The sequence below is a fragment of the Cherax quadricarinatus genome, chromosome 39 (genome assembly GCF_038502225.1).
Source record: "Cherax quadricarinatus isolate ZL_2023a chromosome 39, ASM3850222v1, whole genome shotgun sequence".
Taxonomy (NCBI): Eukaryota; Metazoa; Arthropoda; class Malacostraca; order Decapoda; family Parastacidae; genus Cherax; species Cherax quadricarinatus.
Window position 1 is genome coordinate 343,722 of NC_091330.1, and position 25,068 is coordinate 368,789.

Consider the following 25,068-nt stretch of genomic DNA (forward strand, 5'->3'; position numbering starts at 1 on the left):
CTGATTTTTTATGATTATGATGTAAATGAAACACAACTTACTACATTCTACCCAAGCATTAAGAAAATGAAAATCTTATATAAGATTTTCGTTTCCTCTCTTCTCGCACGGTTACTGCTTTTCTGTTTTGTTAATTGGTCACTTCGCTTCTCAGTTTTTTGTCATTACATCAAAGATATACAACACTGAAAAGTTGATGGATAGATAAAACACATGTGCACACCTCGACATCTTAATTGGAGAGATATGTCACCTGAGAAGCAGATTTTTTTTTTCTTATTCGCCGGTATTCTCCCGGCCCGGGTCTTTTCCAAGTAGTGGTGACCCGGCCACAAAAATTCTTGGAAATTCAGAGTACAAACTTATATAAACGTAGATTCCTAAACCCAGCGTAGCCTCCGAATATGACCTACTTTATCACATTTATTATCGTAATAAGGCGCAATTCTCATGCTTTAGCTTCACATTGATCGAGACCATAGAACTGGACGCTTCTTCAGGCAGAGGGACTGACCACCTCAAAACTACTACTTTTAATTAAGGCTAGACTGAACTGATCACATCATCTTTACCTCTCCACTGCTTCTGCTCCCTCCAATTTCAGTTACCACTGTATTTGACTGAAGAAGCCTACTTTGTAGGCGAAACCTTTCGGAAATATAGATACTCAAGTGTTGTCCGTGTTTCTTCACCTCTACAATTTGTAATGTAATTAACATTAAGAAATTAACCCATACGGAAGGCTTACGTTTGAAAGCTTGGAACGTATTTAGTTTCTTAAGACTGTTGGTATTCCCACGCACGCTACTTAACGATGCTCCATTATTATAACGACGCACGCTACTGAAGCTGGAGATGGGCTGCTAAGTCATATTACATTAAGAATAAAACAGAGATTACATTTAACGAGGCGAGATTAAGTCGGGCAAATTACCTTTTGTATGCAAGAGAAAGACGGGGAACGTCTTATTGTTATCTTGCCAGAATACCTTTGGTGTGGGAGAGAGTGATTATTATGGAGACGATGAAAGGCAGATGGATGAATGAAGGGTAGGATAAAAGGCAGATGGATGACTGGGAGTTGGGATCCAGGGAAATGGATGACTGGAGGGTGAAAGGGAAGTGAATGGATGAATGGAGTGTGGGCAAGAAGGGGGCTGATAATTGAATGAGAAGAAGGAAGCGGAGAAACGAGAGCAAAGAAAGGGAAAGTGGAAGGTACATCTGGCATATAGTGGGCCAATTAGTGAGGCTTATGTCCTAATTAGTAGGATAGACAGAGCTTGTTGGTAGGTCTGGCCCAAGGAGGTTAGAAATGGAAGCGAAGGAAGGAAGGAGGATTAAAAATTGGATAAGGCAATAATGAGGTAGATAGAGAATGATAAGTCTTGATAAGAACAGGATACGGACGAATGTAAAACAAGGGTTCGTAATAAATACTGTTTACCAGACCCAAACCATATCGTGTCATATAAGTGGAAAATGACAAATATGATATCTATTGACAAAGCAGGAGACTGGTGTATAATTTAACTCTAAGGACCTATTACGTTAACCTTAATTGTGGAAAAATTCATGGAATCAATTACTGCAGATACAATTCTAAACCACCTTATATGAAAGAAATTGATCAATAAATCTTAGCACAGTTTTACATACGGGCGTTCTTGCCTTATGAATTTATGAGCCATTTCATTAAGGTATTTAAGGCAGTAGATCATGATAATACAGCATGTGTATGGTTTCAGTAAGGTCACTGGTAGACTTCCACACAAGAGACTACTAAAAAGTAAAGGCACGCAGTACAGGAGTAGAAATTATCATGGATAACCGATAGCCAACAGAGAGTTCGCATAAACGGGAAATCAAAATGGAGACCCATCACAAGTGGTGTTTCACTGGGACCAGCACTGGGCCTCTTATTTTTCACAATCTACATAAATGACATAAATAAGGTCACTGTACAACTAGTCTTTCCATAATTTAGTAGATTTCTTCCCATCCAATTTCTCCCTTTTCCAGCGAAATTCTCGGGAAAATCCTCATATGTTCATAGTTTCTTTTTCGGCAATTTGTTTATATGTCCTCTCCTTCCATATTTCTTTCAAATCTAACTTCTACTACATATTTTAAAGTTTGAAAGTCTAATCATTCGCACATACATACTGATATTTCAGTGTCAATTTTGTTTACAATAGTTTTGAGTGAACATTGAGTCAACGGTTGCTTGTTGATACCCATCCATTATTTCTAGACTTCCTCACACGTGTTATCTTATAGACTTTTCCACTGGTATCTGTTAGCTTTGTTCACGACGTTTCTGGTCCTCCATATGGGCTCCAATATTCTCAATCGATCTCTGTGCCTGAACGCCCCAAGAATTTGTAGCTTTGTTTTTCTTCTGCTTCATCTTCTCGCTGTTTTCCACTTTTTTTTTTGTGTGTGTGTGTGTGTGTGTGTGTGTGCGTATTTTTGTGTAAGCGGACATGCGTACGCGCTCGTGTGAACGTTCACATCTGTACATCGTTGTACTGGTCATTCCCATATTAGACAGAAGCCTTGTCAACCCGTCGACGTGTGCATTTGTGATCTAAATAACATGAATTGCAGATGAATCACATGTCTCTAACGAGTAATCTTTACTCTTAGTTTGCTCAACGAATGGTAACTGTCTTCGTTGGCTTCATCTTTAAATTCCTAAACAGGTCATATTCCAACTTCAGAGAGGTTACACTCCAACTACATTGCTTACTCTCTATTTAATACACACGTCACACTTCACCTGCAACAGCCAATACACCAGTCATGTGACTTCTTCCTTCTTTCAGATATCATCTACCGTCAAAGTCTTCAAGTCGACGGTGTGAAGGTCGAACTTGAAATCATCGACGTCTCCAGAACGGTAAGAATATTGTTGTATTGCTTCCCACTGTATGCAAGATCGGGGATAAAAACTTCCGAATCCATTAAATGCGGCAATAACACGTAGAAGTTACTTCAGTTCTTGAGCTCAGATCAGATTTTTAACTTATCGGTACCACCCAAGGTGGTAAATTCGGTTACGTGTTTTTAAATGGTATATTTATAACATTTTCCTGTGATAACAGTTGAGAGTGGCAACACTCTAATTGTTACCAGTTAGTGAATGTATGAACCCAGCACAAGTAAACAAAGTCATGAAAGATATTTAATCTAATAACAAAGATACTGAGACATCCACCCCGAGAACAGTTTTAGTGACTTGCAAACATGGTAAAACTCTTAACATTAAGAATTTGGCAACTGTAAAATTTAAGTGCATTAACTATTTTCTTAATTTGGAATATTTAGACCATTTTGTTTGGTTTTACATAGTCAACTCTAATAAAAAATAATCTCAGTAACCAATGGGACTTTTTTGTTTTATTCTGTAAAGTTTTCCTGAAAATTTACGGCACATATGCTATATCTGTTTACTTCAACGACATAAATTTAGGGATTTAGTTAAACATGGTAAATAAAAGACCCGTTAATCTAAAGTGTTTCACAGTAATATTTACATTCTAACATGCTATATGCAAGAGCATGATGAGCACATAATATCTATATTGTAACATCCAAGTGCAAAAATATTTGTGTCACTATCACAATGTTCATGCGGGTAGTATGTTTGAGGTGTATTTCCTTGATCTGTTGATTGCATATACCTGCCTTGCCACAGGTGATGGCATAAACCAAATCCTGATCAAAGAAGTCGGCTTGCGCTGCACTCTTGAGGTAAATGATAACATATCGTTGTGCCTATCACCAGTTTGTGATGGAACTGGAAAACTGAAACATGGATGCTGCTATTCCTGTGCTCCAGTTCTGACATGTTAGGTGGCAATGTTAGCCTTATTTTTGACGTCGTCTCTTATCAGTTCTACCGTGTCTGTGCTGTCCTCAGTCTTGGCCGACTTCATTATCTCCAATTCTGCTTGGAGTGCATGATATGGTTTTGCAAGCTAACATATAGAAAGTCAGGATATAGGATGAACTGATCAATATTTTCTGGAAAAATAGGACGTGCTTTCAACTAGGTCACACCAAAAGCATTGACAGCCAGCACCAATCTACATACGAGGCTAGTCGGAGACACCACAACCGAGTTAACAATCATTTCTCTGATAAATGGAAGTAGTTCACTGCTCGACTGTTTGTGGTTGTGGCAGCATCTATATCCATAGTGTACAGGAAGAAGCAGGACCTGTGAAAATGGTCTTCAGCAACACTCAGTTCCCTGCTAACAATGACAAGCATTCTTTTGTCCATTTACCTGACTGCAGTTTTACTGATTTTCTCATTTGTTCTTAATTCAGTAAACTGTGGAAAAGCCTCGTGTGAGCTCTAGTAAAAGTCTCACCTCACTGTATAAGAACCTGAACCATTCATCTACAATAACCTAGAATACTTAACTGTCTTCATACAGAAGATACATTTTGGACTGATGGGGCTTGCTTCACTGACTTTCTTCAAACTTCTGATGAGGCTTCATCTGCGTAATTTTTTTGGCAATAATGTCATCAAGCAAGTTTTTCATGGTAAAGATACTCTGACATCTCTTGTGGTGGTCACTTGTGGCATATCCTTATTTGGCAAGTATTTTGTTATCTCTAAGATTGCGACTGATTTCAGTAGCTCTGAGAAGGTTTTTCAAGAGTCGATGCTCTTTTGGTGATACCAGACTTGATTCTCGTTATTTCTGAAGGACTGATGCCTGAAAGATTGTGTCTGGTCACAGACCGGGCCGCGGGGGCGTTGACCCCCGGAACTCTTTCCCGGTATACTCACCTTAGACGGTACCAATTTCTGCTCTGCCCTATGGACTGTACCACAAAAGCGATATATATACATAAACATATGTATCTCCTAGGGCTACAGAGAGGCCATATAATAAACAGGTGTATTCCTACAGGGCGACAGTACACTGCCGACGCCGGAGATCTGTCAATGCGACGGTTTTCTGGTTGTTTACAGTGTGGCAGAGAGAGAGACCTTCCTCACAGCCAATCAGCTGCTTCACACCATCTTCAAGCTCCGTCCACACCCGCCTCGCCCGCCAATCACTTTGCTTGGAAACAAACAGGATTTGGAGCATTCGAGACAGGTACATGCTTTTGTTTGTGCAGAAATAGCTATATTCTTAACAATAGTTAACTAGTATGATTTCCTGAGGTTGCTAGTTAGTGGACAGTTAAATGAAAAGTTATATTACACTGCGTTCTTCACTAATGCTTCACTCTCCTACACTACTTTCAGTGTAACAGCTCTACTCTACAGTCTACATATTTTACTGGTTACTATACTCATACTTCACACCACACTACATTACAATGAACATCACGCCATACTCACACTACACTGTACACTCACACTACACTGTACACTCACACTACACTGTACACTCACACTACACTGTACACTCACACTACACTGTACACTCACACTACACTGTGCACTCACACTACACTGTACACTCACGCTACACACATTACACTCACGCTACACACATTACACTCACGCTACACACATTACACTCACGCTACACACACTACACTCACACTACGCACACTACACTCACACTACACACAATACACACATCTTCACATTCACAGTACACAACCACACTAGGTGGAAGCAGTATGGTGGTACCAACAGTAGGTACAAGACACATATGTGAACATCAAAATGGTATAAAATACCGACAGATTGGTAGGTAAGACACAAAGGCAACAGTTACGCAACTTTATTCCGAAACGTTTCGCCTACACAGTAGGCTTCTTCAGTCGAATACAGAAAGTAGGCAGGAACAGTAGAGATGTGAAGACGATGTAATCAGTCCATCACCCTTGAAGTCGTAGAATTTGAGGTTATCAGTCCCTCAGCCTGTTCCTGCCTACTTTCTGTATTCGACTGAAGAAGCCTACTGTGTAGGCGAAACGTTTCGGAATAAAGTTGCCTAACCGTTGTCTTTGTGTCTTACCTACCAAGACACATATGTACCCATCAATACATTTATTAAGGAAATGTTTCTCCACAAGTGGCTTCTTCAGTCCTAATTAGCACTGAAGTCCTATTTAGGACTGAAGAAGCCACTCACACATTAATCACATTACACTCACCACAACAATCACAATACACGGCCTGACGATACTTGAGGTCAGGAGGGATAGGGAAGACAAGATAACGACATACAAAATACTGCGTGGAATAGACAAGGTGGACAGAGACAAGATGTTCCAGAGAGGGGAAACAGAAACAAAGGGTCACTCTAGGAAGTTGAAGACTCAGATGAGTCACAGAGTCACAGAGTGGTCAGGAAGTGGAACAGTCTGGCAAGCAATGTAGTGGAGGCAGGAACCATACATAGCTTTAAGACGAGGTATGATAAAGCTCATGGAGCAGGGAGAGAGAGAGGACCTAGTAGCGTTCAGTGAAGAGGCGGGGCCAGGAGCTGAGTCTCGACCCCTGCAACTACAATTAGGTGAGTACAATTATGTAAGTACACTCGCATCACAATCACACTACCGTGACTATCCCTCACACTACACTATCGAATTCAAATAATTTATATTGAGTTCTCCCACCACACACTACGTTATTCCCACGTTACTAACGTTATCAAGATTCACACCACACTACGTTACTCCCACGTTACTAATGTCCACAACATTCACACCACACTACGTTACTCCCACGTTAAATAATGTCAACATTTACACCACGTACTATGCTACTCCCACGTTACTAACGTCATCAACATTCACACCATACACTACGCTACTCCACTCCCACGTTACTAGTGTCAACAACATTCACACTACACACGATACTAATGTCAACAACATTCACACCACACATTATGCTTCTCCCATGTTACTATTGTTAACATTCATACTACACACTACGCTACTCCCACGGTACTAACATCATCAACATTCACATTACGCTACTCCCACGGTATATATGTCATCAACCTTCGTGGAAGAGTTACTATATATAAAATACCATGAGTCCAATTTTAGCTGTGAACTTCTCAGGGAGTCACAGTTGTGACTCCCTGAGCTTCCGCATTAATATCTGACTTCATTTATCAGTCCTTGTTACGTTTTTTCTGTATCAGTCCTAGCTAGGCTGTACAGTTCCAGCTGGTCTGAACAGCCCCAGCTGGTTTGTAGTCCCAGCTGTCTGTGCAGTCCCAATTGGTCTGTATAGTCCCAGCTGGTCTGTACAGTCCCAGCTGCTCAGTACAGTGCCAACTGGTCTGTATAGTTCCAGCTATACAGACCAGTCTGTATAGTCCCAGCTATACAGACCAGCTGGTCTGTATAGTCCCAGCTGTTATGTACAGTCCCAGCTGGCTGTGCACTTCCAGCTGGTCTGTACAGTCCCAGCTGGTTTGTAGTCCCAGCTGGCCTGTGCAGTCCCAGCTGCTCTGTACAGTTCCAGGTGGCTCTGCAGTCCCAGCCGGTCTGAACAGTCCCAGCTGGTCTGAACAGTCCCAGCTGGTTGTGCAGTCCCAGCTAGTCTGAACAGTCCCAGCTGGCTGTGCAGTCCCAGCTGGTCTGAACAGTCCCAGCTGGTCGGAACAGTTCCAGCTGGTCTGTGCAGTCCCAGCTGGTCTGAGCAGTCCCAGCTGGTCTGAAGAGTCCCAGCTGGTCTGAACAGTCCCAGCTGGTCTGAACAGTCCCAGCTGGTCTGAACAGTCCCAGCTGGTCTGAACAGTCCCAGCTGGTATGAACAGTCCCAGCTGGTCTATGCAGTCCCAGCTGCTCTGTACAGTCCCAGCTGGTTGTGCAGTCCCAGCTGGTCTGAACAGTCCCAGATGGCTGTGCAGTCCCAGCTGGTCTGAACATTCCCAGCTGGTTTGAACAATCCCAGCTGAGCTGAACAGTACCAGCTGGTCTAAACAGTCCCAGCTGGTCTGAACAGTCCCAGCTGGTCTGAACAGTCCCAGCTGGTCTGAACAGTACCAGCTGGTCTAAACAGTCCCAGCTGGTCTGAACAGTCCCAGCTGGTCTAAACAGTCCCAGCTGGTCTGAACAGTCCCAACTGGTCTGAACAGTCCCAGCTGGTCTGAACAGTCCCAGCTGGTCTGAACAGTCCCAGCTGGTCTAAACAGTCCCAGCTGGTCTAAACAGTCCCAGCTGGTCTGAACGGTCCCAGCTAGTCTGAACAGTCCCAGCTGGTATGAACAGTCCCATCTGGTCTGAACAGTCCCAGCTGGTCTGAACAGTCCCAGCTGGTCTAAACAGTAACAGCTGGTCTAAACAGTACCAGCTGGTCTGAACAGTCCCAGCTGGTCTAAACAGTGCCAGCTGGTCTAAACAGTCCCAGCTGGTCTAAACAGTCCCAGCTGGTCTAAACAGTCCCAGCTGGTCTAAACAGTCCCAGCTGGTCTGAACAGTCCCAGCTGGTCTGAACAGTCTCAGCTGGTCTGAACAGTCCCAGCTGGTCTGAACAGTCCCAGCTGGTCTGAACAGTCCCAGCTGGTCTAAACAGTCCCAGCTGGTCTAAACAGTCCCAGCTGGTCTAAACAGTCCCAGCTGGTCTGAACAGTCCCAGCTGGTCTGAACAGTCCCAGCTGGTCTGAACAGTCCCAGCTGGTCTGAATAGTCCCAGCTGGTCTAAACAGTCCCATCTGGTCTAAACAGTCCCAGCTGGTCTAAACAGTCCCAGCTGGTCTAAACAGTACCAGCTGGTCTAAACAGTCCCAGCTGGTCTAAACAGTCTCAGCTGGTCTAAACAGTCCCAGCTGGTCTAAACAGTACCAGCTGGTCTAAACAGTCCCAGCTGGTCTAAACAGTCCCAGCTGGTCTAAACAGTCCCAGCTGGTCTAAACAGTCCCAGCTGGTCTAAACAGTACCAGCTGGCTGTGCAGTCTCACCATCATATTATTCATTATTTAAAAGTAAACTTTTTAATTCAAATGAAAAATAAAATTATGTTAATAAATTAGAAACAATTGATCTAAAAACTTATTTTTAGTTTAGAAAAAATATAAACAAACGATATTACGAAAGAAGAATTTTTTATCTAAAAATTATATAGATATCAAATGGAATTTAATATTACGAAGGCTTTATGCAAATTAAATGTATTGTTGAAACAGTTATTTAATAGTAATAAATAACCATTTTATAATGAGAATTAGACCAAGCAAGAAATTATTAAAATAGGTATAATTCCATGGAATAGTAATATGAGAACCAAAATAGGAAGACTAATGTAGGACAAAAAAAAAATTATCTTTGTCAAAAAAAAAAAATGTGTATAATAAAACGCAAAGAATTAACTTGCAACTTCTGAAGACTGTGATGTATAATCAGTGTTTCGGTGACAAATCAATTACTGTCATTAAGACTCATTTGAAAACATGATTTAACAACACGCGATATAACAATGATATTTTTATCAAGGCTGAGAGACTGAACACTTCTCCAGGCTGAGAGACTGAACACTTCTCCAGGCTGAGAGACTGAACACTTCTCCAGGTTGAGGGACTGAACACTTCTCCAGGCTGAGAGACTGAACACTTCTCCAGGCTGAGAGACTGAACACTTCTCCAGGTTGAGGGACTGAACACTTCTCCAGGCTGAGGGACTGAACACTTCTCCAGGTTGAGGGACTGAACACTTCTCCAGGTTGAGGGACTGAACACTTCTCCAGGCTGAGAGACTGAACACTTCTCCAGGTTGAGGGACTGAACACTTCTCCAGGCTGAGGGACTGAACACTTCTCCAGGCTGAGAGACTGAACACTTCTCCAGGTTGAGGGACTGAACACTTCTCCAGGCTGAGGGACTGAACACTTCTCCAGGTTGAGGGACTGAACACTTCTCCAGGTTGAGGGACTGAACACTTCTACAGGTTGAGGGACTGAACACTTCTCCAGGCTGAGGGACTGAACACTTCTCCAGGTTGAGGGACTGAACACTTCTCCAGGTTGAGGGACTGAACACTTCTCCAGGTTGAGGGACTGAACACTTCTCCAGGCTGAGGGACTGAACACTTCTCCAGGCTGAGAGACTGAACATTTCTCCAGGCTGAGGGACTGAACACTTCTCCAGGCTGAGGGACTGAACACTTCTCCAGGCTGAGAGACTGAACACTTCTCCAGGCTGAGAGACTGAACACTTCTCCAGGCTGAGGGACTGAACACTTCTCCAGGCTGAGGGACTGAACACTTCTCCAGGCTGAGGGACTGAACACTTCTCCAGGTTGAGGGACTGAACACTTCTCCAGGCTGAGGGACTGAACACTTCTCCAGGTTGAGGGACTGAACACTTCTCCAGGCTGAGGGACTGAACACTTCTCCAGGCTGAGGGACTGAACACTTCTCCAGGATGAGGGACTGAACACTTCTCCAGGTTGAGGGACTGAACACTTCTCCAGGCTGAGGGACTGAACACTTCTCCAGGCTGAGGGACTGAACACTTCTCCAGGTTGAGGGACTGAACACTTCTCCAGGTTGAGAGACTGAACACTTCTCCAGGCTGAGGGACTGAACACTTCTCCAGGCTGAGGGACTGAACACTTCTCCAGGCTGAGGGACTGAACACTTCTCCAGGTTGAGGGACTGAACACTTCTCCAGGCTGAGGGACTGAACACTTCTCCAGGTTGAGGGACTGAACACTTCTCCAGGCTGAGAGACTGAACACTTCTCCAGGCTGAGGGACTGAACACTTCTCCAGGCTGAGGGACTGAACACTTCTCCAGGTTGAGGGACTGAACACTTCTCCAGGCTGAGAGACTGAACACTTCTCCAGGTTGAGGGACTGAACACTTCTCCAGGTTGAGAGACTGAACACTTCTCCAGGCTAAGAGACTGAATACTTCTCCAGGTTGAGGGACTGAACACTTCTCCAGGCTGAGAGACTGAACACTTCTCCAGGTTGAATGACTGAACACTTCTCCAGGTTGAGAGACTGAACACTTCTCCAGGTTGAGGGACTGAACACTTCTCCAGGTTGAGAGACTGAACACTTCTCCAGGTTGAGGGACTGAACACTTCTCCAGGTTGAGAGACTGAACACTTCTCCAGGTTGAGGGACTGAACACTTCTCCAGGCTGAGAGACTGAACACTTCTCCAGGTTGAGGGACTGAACACTTCTCCAGGTTGAAAGACTGAACACTTCTCCAGGCTGAGGGACTGAACACTTCTCCAGGCTGAGGGACTGAACACTTCTCCAGGTTGAGGGACTGAACACTTCTCCAGGTTGAGAGACTGAACACTTCTCCAGGTTGAGGGACTGAACACTTCTCCAGGTTGAAAGACTGAACACTTCTCCAGGCTGAGGGACTGAACACTTCTCCAGGTTGAGGAAGTGAACACTTCTCCAGGCTGAGACTGAACACTTCTCCAGGTTGAGGGACTGAACACTTCTCCAGGTTGAGGGACTGAACACTTCTCCAGGTTGAGGGACTGAACACTTCTCCAGGCTGAGAGACTGAACACTTCTCCAGGTTGAGGGACTGAACACTTCTCCAGGCTGAGAGACTGAACACTTCTCCAGGCTGAGAGACTGAACACTTCTCCAGATTGAGGGACTGAACACTTCTCCAGGTTGAGGGACTGAACACTTCTCCAGGTTAAGGGACTGAACACTTCTCCAGGTTGAGGGACTGAACACTTCTCCAGGTTAAGGGACTGAACACTTCTCCAGGTTGAGGGACTGAACACTTCTCCAGGTTGAGGGACTGAACACTTCTCCAGGTTGAGGGACTGAACACTTCTCCAGGCTGAGGGACTGAACACTTCTCCAGGCTGAGAGACTGAACACTTCTCCAGGCTGAGAGACTGAACACTTCTCCAGGCTGAGAGACTGAACACTTCTCCAGGCTGAGAGACTGAACACTTCTCCAGGCTGAAAGACTGAACACTTCTCCAGGTTGAGGGACTGAACACTTCTCCAGGTTGAGGGACTGACCACCTCAAACACCGCATTTCTCCCTAGTTAACTGATACAACCACTGATTGGGGAAACTTTTCCACCATAAAGATTTTTATCATATTCCTTCGCTTGTCGGTTTTCTAAACATTTTATATAATAACACAATATACAAAATCTAAATAAACCAGCCAAGTTTGGAGATGATGTCCCAATGTCCTATCTGATATAAGATGGTTATTATCTGAGGAGATTTGCTATAATGTACACGGTCTTAAGGTCAGTAATATAAAAAAAGTGACAAAAGCTGAAAATTAACGTTATTCACCAAGGAGAAAGTCTTTGCTTATATGTCACTGGCTAGCAACGAACAGCTGTCATTACATCATCATTTATTCAAACTGTCAGACAAAACAACAACTTGGAATACTGATGCAAGGAATTCTTCAAAATTTATCTAACCTATAGGTTCGACCTACTTCCACTAGTGATTCCGCCTAGCACTACTCCACCGCATCTGTCAGCACTATATACGTATGTTCCATCTCTGCAAACATTCTGCACTTATATCAAGACTAGTGTACTGAACCCATCAACTCCAGGCTGAGGGACTGATAACCTCAAACTCCTCATCTTTCGCATTTCTCTGCACTGGACTGAAGAAGCCACTGGCTAGCGAAACGTTTCCAGAATAAAGATACCCAAATGTTGCACATGTGTCTCATTTATCAACTTGTCGGTTTTCTAAACCATTTATGTAAACATGATCTGTGTTGGAACATTGTCCTCTCAAAGGTTTCTTCACAGGCCCGAAGAGATGGAAATCGCTGCAAGGCGAGATGGGAGCTGTAACTATAATTTTGTTAGGAAAAATAATGTACGCAAAGATTTTTTTTTTATCTACCCTAATACAAAAAAATATAGTAGTGAGACACTCTTATGCTATACTAGTTAAATTTAAAATAGCTCTCGAAGATATGGGTGGCAAAATATTGAAAAAAAAAAAATTGCTTGAGACCATATGATTTATACAGAAAGTTTCAAGGCCTAAGATACGTCCTAGCCAGAAGGCAGGAGAAGTAAATTAGCAATGACATATAAAGTTTATTAAGATGCGAGAAGTTGAAAAGATGGAGTTTTTATGTAAGACAATAGGGAGAACAAGAAGACATAAATATAAACTATATACGAAACTGTTTAGATGAGATAGTGAAAAAAAAATTGTCTTCACAAAGAGAGGTTGCTGGATTGAAAAGAGGAAAGAGGAAAAAATGTATGTACAAAACCACTGAGAATTTTAAATGCTTATACTATAAACTTATTACGGGATACAGGAAACTACGATCATTAGGTCTTTTTCTTGAAATGCAAATAAGAAATGAAATACTATCAGTCTCGGTCTCTCTCTCTCTCTCCCTCTCCTACACCTGAATAACAGGTGTAGGAGAGGGAGGTTGGAAGAATGCCGTATAATTGCACTCCCTCGTGTAATTATACGGCATTCTTGCATCACCTGAGCTCGCCTCCACACTGCAGTTCTGTCGTCAGTGCTCCAGAATACTAGTTGAAAACACTTTCTGGACTGCCTTGACCTCAAGCATATTATCAACGAATAGAGAGTTAAATATGCACGTTATCCAACTTTATTATTCTTGATCGATATTTAATAGTTTTATCCATGTGCAAAAAGTCAAATGCAATATTTAGAGAAGAAAGAATATGATGCTGTCATTAATGAAAAGAAGAAGCACCATGTAGGACTGCAAGGAGCACCCATTATTTCAAATTTCATGCGCCACTATCAGCTGATACATTCTTATTTGTTTGTTTGCTGACAAACTGCTTTCTTTCCATAGACTCCTGATCAGTGTGTCAACCACCGGGCCACCTGGCTCTGGTGGTTAAACGTAAAAACCTGCACTTATGGTCACAGTTGGGCCCTTAATAACCTCCCTATGGTGAGGAGAAATACACCTATTAGAGAAGCTGGTCCAACTGTTAACGCACTGGCTGCAGATGTTTAGGATACCTGATCACTACTTAACACAGACTGTCATAATATGGTCTGATATGTTATTTGACTTTAACCACAGTTAATGTGTGGTTATGAAAGTCGGGGATTAGGAGAGAACACCACATAATGAATATAAACTGAGACGACAGATACAACAAACCTTGTATTTCACTGGAGGTTCACATCAGCCAAAATTACCGCGGTAGCGCCAGCCCGTCTGATAAACTTGAAAACGGCTTACAGCTACCTCAGTAAAGCCCCTCTAGCGAATCTCCAGCCTCATAGGCTGGAGATTCGCTATGGTTCGCTTTGAATATTGGTGTAGTTGCGCAAGGTGGAAGCTGACCAACATGCAAGATCCCAGGGTTGGTAATGAAGAAACAACAAACTCAGTATCGTCAAGAACCTCACTACGGCTGAATGCCTGGCTGGTAGAAAACTCCAATCCCTAGTATACCGCATTCATAGTAATCCTACTAAAAACCCCTGGAGGGATTACACTGTATCCCTGAAAGAATGTTAGATAACTGGTGTAGGACTGTATCGACGTCTGCTCTGGCTGACACTGTCTGTGTTGAGTATTGAGCAGCTGTGCTAAAATATATAACATTACACCTTTATACTGAATAATAAATCAGCCTCAAAATCTGTCTTTGATTTTAGCAACCTCCTTTCTGTTTTAATATTTTTTAACTAAAAAGTTATTGAATACTGTTTTTAGAAAGAAAAAGTCTATTTAGAACGAAAAATCAGCTGGTAAATATTTTATCCCAAACCAGGATCAATAACAAGACAATTAATATTTTTATCTATATTTTTCTATATCCTTCTCTCTCAATCTCTCCCTCAGTACATTAGTTTTTTTCCTCTTTTTTCACAGTTTCTCTCTCTCTCTCTCTCTCCCCTTTTCCTACCTCATTCCCTACACCCTCCTCATCTCTCTCTCCCTATCCTTTCCCCTTCGCATTCTCAGTTTATCGCGCTGCGTCATACGTAACTGTGATTTATTTAATTGCCCCCTGGTAATCGTCCCTCCCAGGGCTCCCACCTGGCTATTCAAGCGACCCTCACTCTCCCCATTCGTGTAAACAAGACAAGAGGGAGGTTCGCAATATCACACAAACACTCAATTCTAGCAAACAGGAACGTTCTTACAACGTTTAAACAACTTAAGCTTCCAGCAAACACAGCGATACACTCTTTCACTTTACGAAAACAATACTCAAATTTAAACAAACAGCAATGTTCTCACACTCTCCTATAACTATCCATACAAAACTTAAGCTCCCAGCAAACACAAACAATAACGTTTGTGTTTGTTGCTTACTATGTGTAAGCAACACACACCTCAAGCAAACAAGGAGCAAAGTTCCCAGTCTAACCAATCATATGTTAATATCACATGTTACCAACATAGACCCATAGCTGCCTGGCTTTGAATCTCTCTCTCTCCGGAACCACAACTAGGTGAGTACACACACACACACACACACACACACAATATCTCTCTCTCTCTCTCTCTCTCTCTCTATATATATATATATATATATATATATATATATATATATATATATATATATATATATATATATATATATATATATATTCGTGGTTGCAGGGGTGGAGACACAGCTCCTGGCCCCGACTCTTCATTGGTGTGTGTGTGTGTGTGTGTGTGTGTGAGAGAGAGAGAGAGAGAGAGAGAGAGAGAGAGAGCCTGAGCGCTTTTATGTGCTTACACACACATATCTTCAAGGGAATAAGAAGAGGCAAGAGAAACACACATTATATGTGAATTGATACCCTCACTCAGAGAAGATGACAACTCAGTGAGATAGGCCTACTGCTCCACAATTTCAACAATAAATAATAGTAAAACTGCAGTGAAAAAGTAAATTACAAATACATATATCTAAACAGATTAACATAGATAATGATGCCCAACTAATTCCATAGAAAAGAAGTGTATAGGTAATTTAAATTAACATTTCAGACCAACTTAAACACATACTGAAGTTATTCTTTCTCCATATGGGTGTCTTATTATTTCCATTTTGCTGGAATCTGCAGTGTCTCTGAGGCACTTTGCCCGAAGTGTACCAACTCTTCTGCCTCCCCCCCAAAACTCTCAGTCAGTCAGTACACTTATGATTTTTTTCACACAAGTATGTTCATGTGTTTACATGCAATTTGCGAAGTACACTTCACATACAAATAGTGTCTTGCCAGGATGCCAGATAGTGCTGCCAGATTTAGGGTGAAGAGTGAAAAGATTCTCAAACACCTCTGAGTGAATAAAGTATTTATAGAGGTTCTTTAACACCTTATTCCATCGGGCCTCAAGTCACAAATAAGTAGGCATTCAGATATGTAATGTTGAATGTAGTGGCCCTGTCTTTTTTTAAGAGCTTTCGTGTGGAATAGACAAGGATGACAGAGTTTCTCTCGTGACATCTGAGTTTGTCTGTGTAATACAGGTGACAATATTCCATCCCAAGCCTGTCAGTCACTGCGTTACAGTTTAGTGAATACGTTTCTTGCTGTTCAAACACAAGTGGTTTCCTGATCAGAAAAGATCATAATACTTGATGCTACAGCAAGTGGGAGACAGTTTCCCTTTCAGAGCGGAGAGGAAGGTAACAACCTTTCTTATCCTATCTGTGAGGAGGAAAGTGACACCCTCCTCTCCCATCATTTGGATGGAGGGTAATGCTTCCCCCTCCCCCCTCCCTAATCACTTCCGCTGTGCTTGGCCATGCGAGCCGCTACAGCCTCCGTCGCCGCCGCCTCCACCGCCCGGTCAACGCACGGTCAACACCTTAAGTGTGTGTTTCCAAGCTCTAACACTTTATTTGAAAGATAAAGAAGTTTGTTTAAAATTCACTATGAATACACAAAGGTGTAGAAACACAGCCCCGAAAGTTGTACTATTTTCTTCAATGACTGGTTGCAGTAAATTATCTGTTACAAGCAAACACAGGATAGTTACATCATTTCAAGCACAGTTTATTATTTTCATTAATAACCTAACTTAACATACATTTATTGGTTTATATACTGTCAGTTTACATATTCCTCAATAAGCAGACAATCTAGCACATAGTGTTTAAGAAGTACAAAGCTGGCTGCATATAATCATCGTGTGTAAGTGTGTGTGTATGGTAAACTAATAGATGTGATTGTAACCAGGCTCAAGCTACTGCATCATGTGTCAGTATTTACAGGAAGCTGTGAGGTAGAATAAGCGAGGGTAGCCACCCTTACGTCGCTGCTAATGGACGGGAAGTTATCCTTTGAAGACCGAGCTGTGAGTAGCGGCTTTTCTTACATCCAGATGACATGAATCGCGTTCATGATAGCGAGATGATAGCCAAGTGGCGGGAGGTGGTAATGGTAGTAGTGGTGGTAGTAATGGTGTTTTGTCTGTCAGGAGAAATGGGTGGGAAGATTCCTGGAGGGAGTTTTGTAAGGAGGAAGGAGTAAAGTAGAGACGCAAGGAGGGGGGAAGGAGGGAAACTCGTCTAGACATGGGAAAGTAACCAAGAATTTCTTGATTGCAGGGAGATGGGGAAATGGTAACGAGGTAAGGCAGGGGCGGGGGACGCGGGGGTCCGGAGAGCAGGGAGGTGTCGGGGGAATTCTGGAGAGGAGGGAGATATCAAGAAGGACGGGAGGATGAAGGTGGTAAGGGAGCCTGGAGGAAAAGGAAGGTGTCAAGGGAGCCTGAAAGGAGAGGAAGGTGTCAAGGAAGCCTGAAGGCGTGGGAAGGTGCCAAGACAGCTTGAAGGAAGAGGAAGCAAGGGGTGCAATCTTACACCCCTTGCTTCCACGACAAACGTCTAAACCAATCCCTATGGACACTGGTCCAAAAAATATGAAGGGGAGGCAGGTAAAAGTCAACTTATCCTGAGTGAACATCAATATACCTGCAACAACGGGGAGAAGTAATAAAAAATACAGACACGATGGAAGAAGAAACACAAAACCAGTATAATGGGAACCTTTTTTTTTTTTTTACGTTTAGCCCACGAAGCGGGTTTTATCGTTACAAACAGATCTTGAAGAGAGAGAGAGAGAGAGAGAGAGAGAGAGAGAGAGAGAGAGAGAGAGAGAGAGAGAGAGAGAGAGGATGAGCCTATATCTAGGAAGAGGAGTGAGGCGAAGAATCAGGTTAGGTATGCTGAAGCTATAAAATTGCACAGCTTTAAAAACAAGTTGAACAAATATGTGATGATGAAGTCTAGGATTTCAGAAGAACCTGTAGGTCTACTGAAGTCCTACCTCCATACTTGTGAACTGTTGCTAGGTGGGAAATAGATCTAAACAAAAGCTATCAGACAAGAGTCACAGCTATGTTGCAGAAGCTGTTATTCTAGGTAAAACTGTTGGGCATATTGCTGAATGAAGATCCGTTGCCAAGGAAGAAAACATCCATTGAAGTAAATAAATAACAATTTTAACTAAACAACGGCTAGAACATGGTTAAGCCTCTTGCCAAGACTCTTCTAGATCAATTTCCCACACAGCTCCATCCCTGACATACGTGTTATTCCTGCCGTAGAAGTAGTCTCTGTTTTTCTCCATCCAACAATTAACACCAATTGCTTTGGACATCAATTCATTTCCATTTTACCTCCTCGGCAAAATGCCACATATTACAGGGATCCTTCTCTTCATCTTAATTACATTTATTGCTGTTCTATACCTGCTAATCAGGTTCCCACTTCTACGCTTCCGAACTTCATTATCGCCAGCACTGAGGCAGATAGTCACGTTCAGATTACCAGCCCATGATGTTTTAGAGTCGGCTGACAGTATCTTGTATCCCTGCCCAAGGAAAACACACACTCAGCCTCCTTTTCTGTCCTCAGTAACAAGAGCCCTGTCCATAAACTTAATCTGATAATTTCCCCAGAACATTCATCATTGGTATGTTCTCGATGCCCCATTTACACTCGCCATGCAGCATAGAAAAGAAATCTGCAGTCGCCACAGCAGTCTCAAAACTTTTCTCATCTTCAGGTTCAGTCCTTTCCTTTCCATCAGTTTCCAGTCTTGTAGCAGGTCTCATCACTGTCGCTGGTGGTTTCCTCTTTCCCGTTCAGGAACTAACCCTCAGTAGGCCACAGTATGCCAAGAACAGAGATCAAGCTAAGCAGGTCTTCACTAAACACAGGCCCACTCGCCTCTTTTATTAATGTTATTCTTAATCCTCTGTTAAACGTGGTTAATACCCCAAAACAGAAACGTTGATAATATTCAAGTGTTTGCTCACGCGTCTTTTTCGTAATCACTTGTCAGAAAATATTACCAAGGTTTATACTATACTGTCCAAAACTGCAATAAACTTTGATTAAGCTCCTGTGGATGGACTTGGTGTCCTCCATGGGTACACGACCTCTAACATTTTTCCTCTTCTAACTCTCGGATTTTACCCCTCACTGTTAATTTCTTGGTCTACCCTCTGGTTTTACAACACTTTTATGACCCTCACTCTTGCTTTCAGCTTTCCCTCGTTCCTTTCATCCCTTTGACCTACAAACATTTTACATTTTGACCCTTTCTTCACATCCTTGTATTGTATTCTATCTCTTATTATGCGTTTAGAGAAAAATTTAAGAACAGTTAGAGAATATCTAAATAACAGTTATAGAAAATTTAAAGAATAATTAGAGAATGTTTGAAGAATAATTAGAGAACTTTTAAAAAATGACTAGAGAAGTGTAATTACGAATGATTCTAACTCGTAAAATAGGAGGTAGGAGATAAAATTTTATTTAATATTTTTAATATAAATAAACTATTATATAGTTATTATTATTATTGTTATTAGTAGTAGTAGTAGTAGTATTTTACAGCCATAGGGAAGCGTTACCTCGTATAATGATGTGGCTATGTAAATGTAAAAAAAAAAAAAAAAACTCTTACAGCAGTATTGTAAGCTGGACGTCTTTACTTACGCTGACAGTATTCTCATATTCTCACCATGACTATCAACCTGGTTCATCAGGCTATCAACCAGGCCTCATGTAGAACCGGGGCGTGGGGACGGTGACCCTCCCCCCCCCTCCCTTCCCGAAATCATCTTCAGGTAACCTTCCGGTTACTGCGGGGTGAATCATGCAATCTTGGGGCGACCTTCATTCATTCTTTTCGTGAATTAGTCACATCATACTGAACAATGTAGCTTTGTTTCTGCTTCCTTCCAAAAAGTTATTATATTCGTGGGGAAGAGCTAAACTCTTAGGGGTCATACAGCACCTTTGGAATAGAAGGTAATCATATTCTATCAAGAGGAGGGGTAACTTAAATTTTCGGATCAAAAGCCTTTCGCCAGCATCGAGATGCCTCACTGCAAAGGTCCTTAACAGCTAAAGAATATCCAGACATCATCTTGCGTCGCGGCGTAGGCTTGGAAGGTTGACCTCATCAGATAATTCATGGTATTATTTATTCTCATGGAAAGCGCTGTGCCGTTAAAGGGCACTGAGTATTGTGCCACGGAAATGAAAGATGTCTTAAGAGGAAGCTGAGAGGTGGAGGTGTTGAGGTAAAAACGTGAACAAAAGGAATGGAGGTCACAGGTGATGAGTATGGAGGAGAGTTCTAACTCATTGTCAATTGGTGGGAAATTTGCTTGTGGATAGCCTCTTGCCTACACTTTGTGCTCTGTGGTGATGAAGAGCATTGTGTCGGCTGATGGGACACATCGTACTGGGTGATTAGCACAGTGTATCTAGATGGAACACACTGTACCAAGTGATGGAACATACCGTACCTTTCTCATGCAATTTTTCTGCATCGTTACTGAAATATAAACACTACATACAAGCCTCTTCCATACTTATGTAATTATTTTTATGCATTTTAGGGGTCATGCAGTGCTTGGAGAATGTGAGAGAAAGTGGGCTCATCCAAGAAAGTAGGATCAAAATCTCTTTACCAAAACAGAGGCTCCTTTCTTGAAGAGAATAAACCAAAACATACGACTGAAGTTGCTTTCCGAAGCTCTCATTAAATATGTATTTACGTAAATATTTTATGGACTCAACAAAATCAAATGGAAGTGTTTAAGTACATGCTTTAAGTAATTTTATCGATGAAAATGCAAAACAAACAATAATTGTGTTTTTTTCGAAAACAGTAACAAATCCTAAACTTATATAATTAAGCAGTGATTATCTTGTACTATTGAACATTTTTTTTTAACCAAGTTTGTGACAAGGTATGTACATTTCATTTTAGATTTAAACTATGTTCTTTAGTATTCTTAAATCACACTGTTCGACACTGGAATTCGAAGGAATTTTCAGAATCTAAGCCTCTATTCAGCTTTAAAAACAGAAATATCGTGCGGTAACGTTTACCTCTAGTGGGTTTAATGTCAACATGACAGAAAATAAATTTTCCATATAACGTTTCAATTCATGTATATAATGCAATATGCTATAATACACTGTTATAAAGAGAAACAAACAACGTTTTGCTCGTTTCGAGATTAACGCCTCTAATAAATGTGGGCAAAATTTATTAGACGGTCCTTACCATTCACTTTCTCTTGCAAGTTGAATTATCTTGTGTTTTCCGTACCCTTCTGTATAACGTGTAACACCTATTGATCACTCACCATCTTTGCTCGCAGGTCACATACTACGAAGGAAAAACAGCTTCAATGCTCTTCGGCTGTGCCTTCGCCGAGGTATCCGTGGCGGAAACAAGCGAGGACATCGTTCCCATCTTCACTTCGCTCATTAGACGGGCCAAAATCAACGCCTGCCGGTGCCCCAGTCTCGCGGCTTTTGTCTTCGACCCTGTTATCTGTTCTTGCTCTTGTAGAAGTACCTTTTTACCTGACAATCACACTTGCACACAATGTTGCTTCTCAGGAAATTCACATAAATGTAACAAGAATGGGAATCGACTTTTGCGAAGTGGGACTGTAGGGAATGGAAAATGTCGTGATCGGAGTGTTTATGGGGAAACCAGTGAAGTGAGGAGACATGATAATGAGAGGACGAATAGAAAAGTAAGTCATAATAACAGAAAGAAACTAACTGTACGATCTTTCAGCTCTCCTCTTTACATCTCTGAAAATATTTATAGTGCTAATTCTTTAAACAATCATTCATATAGGCAATCACCAAACAGCTCACCTTCGAGGCTGCCATTAGCAACAGACAGAACCTCAGCAACAAACCCCTCACCCTCGAGTCTCACAGAAGGTAGAGACGAAACCTCATCATCGAGCATTTGGGCTACGAGGTTTCCAGCAGTAGCAACAGAAAGAACTTCAGCAAAAGATATAATCTCATCTACGAATTCCTCGCCTTCGAGGATAGCAGCAACATTAGACATGACCTCAGCATTGAACACCCCAACTTCGAGGTTTCCAGCAGCAACAGACAAAAGCAGAGCATCGAACACCTCATTTTCTAGGAACCCATCAACAAAAAACAGGACCTCGACACCGAACTCCTCACCTAGAATCCTAACAGCATCTAACATTACTTCGTCGAAGGAGGAAAAACAGAACACCAAAAACGATAATAAACATAAGTTTCCTGATTCAGGTAACATGCGTGGGAATTTGTGCCGGTCATTAAGCTCTCCAGAGGAATACACGGAAAGATGGGCCTGCGAGGATAAGTCTCCTCCTGGACACGGTACTAGTTCCGTCAAAGGATCAAAGAAAGAAAGATTCTTCTCCAATTTAAAGAATCAGGAGTTAAATCTTTCGCTGTTCTCCAGAGGGAGGTCATTTATGTTGGACACTAAAAAAAATGTAAAAAAATCAGAATGTTCGTGTAGGTATCGTAACAAATCTTTTAAAAGTAGCGGGAAGGTAGAAATTGTCACCATTAAAAAATGTGAAACTAACCTCAGTTGCAAAGAGGAAGGTGTTCTAAATCGATCACAGTCCCCTGGTCTTCATCAAGACAAACGATCATCTAAATTTTCTGGAGTTAAGTTATCCAGAAAAGATTTAAGCAGTGCACAATCGAGCAAAACAGAGACTAATGAGCACCGCTGTTCCTCTCCTTTATCAGCAGGTTGCACGACTCCAGGACTACCAAAAAAGTTTCTTTTTGATCATTTAGAAAATGGAACAGATGAAGATGGTGGTAGTTCTACCAAAGGTGGACGCCAGAGGAAATTCTCTGTATTCGGGGTAGGCAGGGCACTGGGAAACTTCCTCTCTAAGGGTTCCCTACCTGACTTGCCTCGAGCCACAGCTAACATCTGTGACAAGTTTGGGTCTCTGAAATTAACGCTCAAGAAGCGGTCTGTGTGAGTTTGGTGTCTAATTCCAGTGACCAAATAATGTGTCCAAGAATGCTGTCTTTTGGCTTACACAAGACATTCGCATAAACACTACCCATTTCTGTGATATCATGTAAACATTAACAAGTTTCTTATGAAATTAAACAAACAGGGGTTCATTTTCAGGATCGCCACAATGGGATGCCGTAAGAGAGAAGAAAAAAAACCCCAGTTGATCACTTGGAAGCAGACAAACTCAAAGAATTGGGTTACACTGATTTCGAAGAGCATGATTTATATTTTTCTTTATCCAATTTTGTTAGAAAAAAAAAAGTTATTTCGAAGAGCCTGAAACCCATTTCTTCGAGATTGTCTGCTTCCATGTTATCAGCCGAGGGAAATTTACCCTATTATGTAATGATACATTTCATCTCCATTAGGCTGCTTTTTTGCTTTTTCTAAAATAACCAATGTACAGACCATGATAGCTGACAAGATTATTATTCTTTATTTTACCCTGTGTCTTAGTTCAATATTATAGACTACTGCGAGAACTGAATTTTGAAAGTCCGAATCTCGTAACATGATGCGGAAAAAAGCTTGGCTTTAGGAATAACACAAAGAGGACTGCACCATTCCGGAAAGGCCTTCGGCCTGAGGCATAGAGAGGTGTGTGTTCTAAAACCATTTTATATGCACGCCCTCATCCCACACACGTGTCGCAGCCGCTCGTTAACTATGGTAGTTCCAATAACGAAAGAGCTAGGGACGATGAGGACACTGCCCTAGGGAAACCATGATGGATGCTTATCTTTGCCACTTAAAACATTCACTTCTGTTCACCCCCTTGATGGAGAAGAGATCTTAAATCATGTAACCGGAGCTTCTCTCCTCTCTCCGAGCAAACCTGTAGGTGGCTTAGGTAAATACAGGCGTATACACCATCCATGATGTGTTACGCAGCTACTGCAGCTGACACTAACGACAAACAGTTGACTTTACAATGAACTCTACAGCCTACACTGACTAAGACATTAACAAAGTGGACAGAGATAGTGAAGTGTTGAAAGTGCTCGGTGTAGACAGTGTTATTGTTATGTAGACTGTATTAGTGTTGTGTAGACAGTGTTAGTGAGATGCAGTGATTGTCTGGTGTAGGCAGTGCTAGTGCTGTAGCCATTTGTCATTTACAAGTCACAGTGTGACTTGTAAATGTTACAAGTCGGACTGAAACTTTGTCATACGCTTCTCTCTCTCTCCTATTTGCGGGTTATTTGTGCAAACTAAAGTTGTGTTGGTATTAATACTCTCGTGAGGTCACCAAATACAAGAGCTTCTTAAAGTATTATTTTACTGCGTTGTATATTCACCTAGGGTGCCAAGTTCCACTTATCCAGCGATCAGGTGAGCTGGATCCTTTACCCTGGTCTGGACTCACAAACCAGGCATCATCAAGGACTCATCTTGATGAGTGTAACAGTGTTCAGTGTACTCGTGATTGACAGCCCCCCCCCTGAATGTTTAAAAGTGTGTGTTGTGGCTGGCTTTCTCCTGCTGTAAGACTGACAGTAATCAGTCAGGTTAATAGGTTGAACATTAAAATGGTATAAAATACCGACAGGTTGTTAGGTAAGACACATATGCAACAGTTAGGTATCTTTATTTCGAAACGTTTCGCCTACACAGTAGGCTTCTTCAGTCGAGTACAGAAAAGTTGATAGAAGCAGAAGAGACTTGAAGACGATGTAATCAGTCCATCACCATTAAAGTTTTGATATGGTCAGTCCCTCAGTCTGGAGAAGAGCATTGTTCCAAAGTCTGAAACAATATGGAGTTGAAGTGTATGTATAATGTTCGCCAAGACCGTAGTCCTGGCACGGGTC

General features: G+C 42.0%; 1 protein-coding gene across 1 annotated transcript in view; it reads left to right on the plus strand.

Annotated features, from left to right (window-relative positions):
* Nucleotides 1–24,693, plus strand: part of LOC128696256 (uncharacterized) — a 162,040-nt gene extending 137,347 nt beyond the window's left edge. The window contains exons 4-6 of the mRNA XM_053787396.2: nt 2,829–2,902; nt 4,934–5,125; nt 21,567–24,693. Of these exons, the coding sequence (XP_053643371.2) occupies nt 2,829–2,902; nt 4,934–5,125; nt 21,567–23,216 (1,916 nt within the window). The 3' untranslated portion in view covers nt 23,217–24,693. The remainder of the gene's footprint in view (nt 1–2,828; nt 2,903–4,933; nt 5,126–21,566) is intronic.
* The last annotated feature ends 375 nt before the right edge of the window (nt 24,694–25,068 follow it).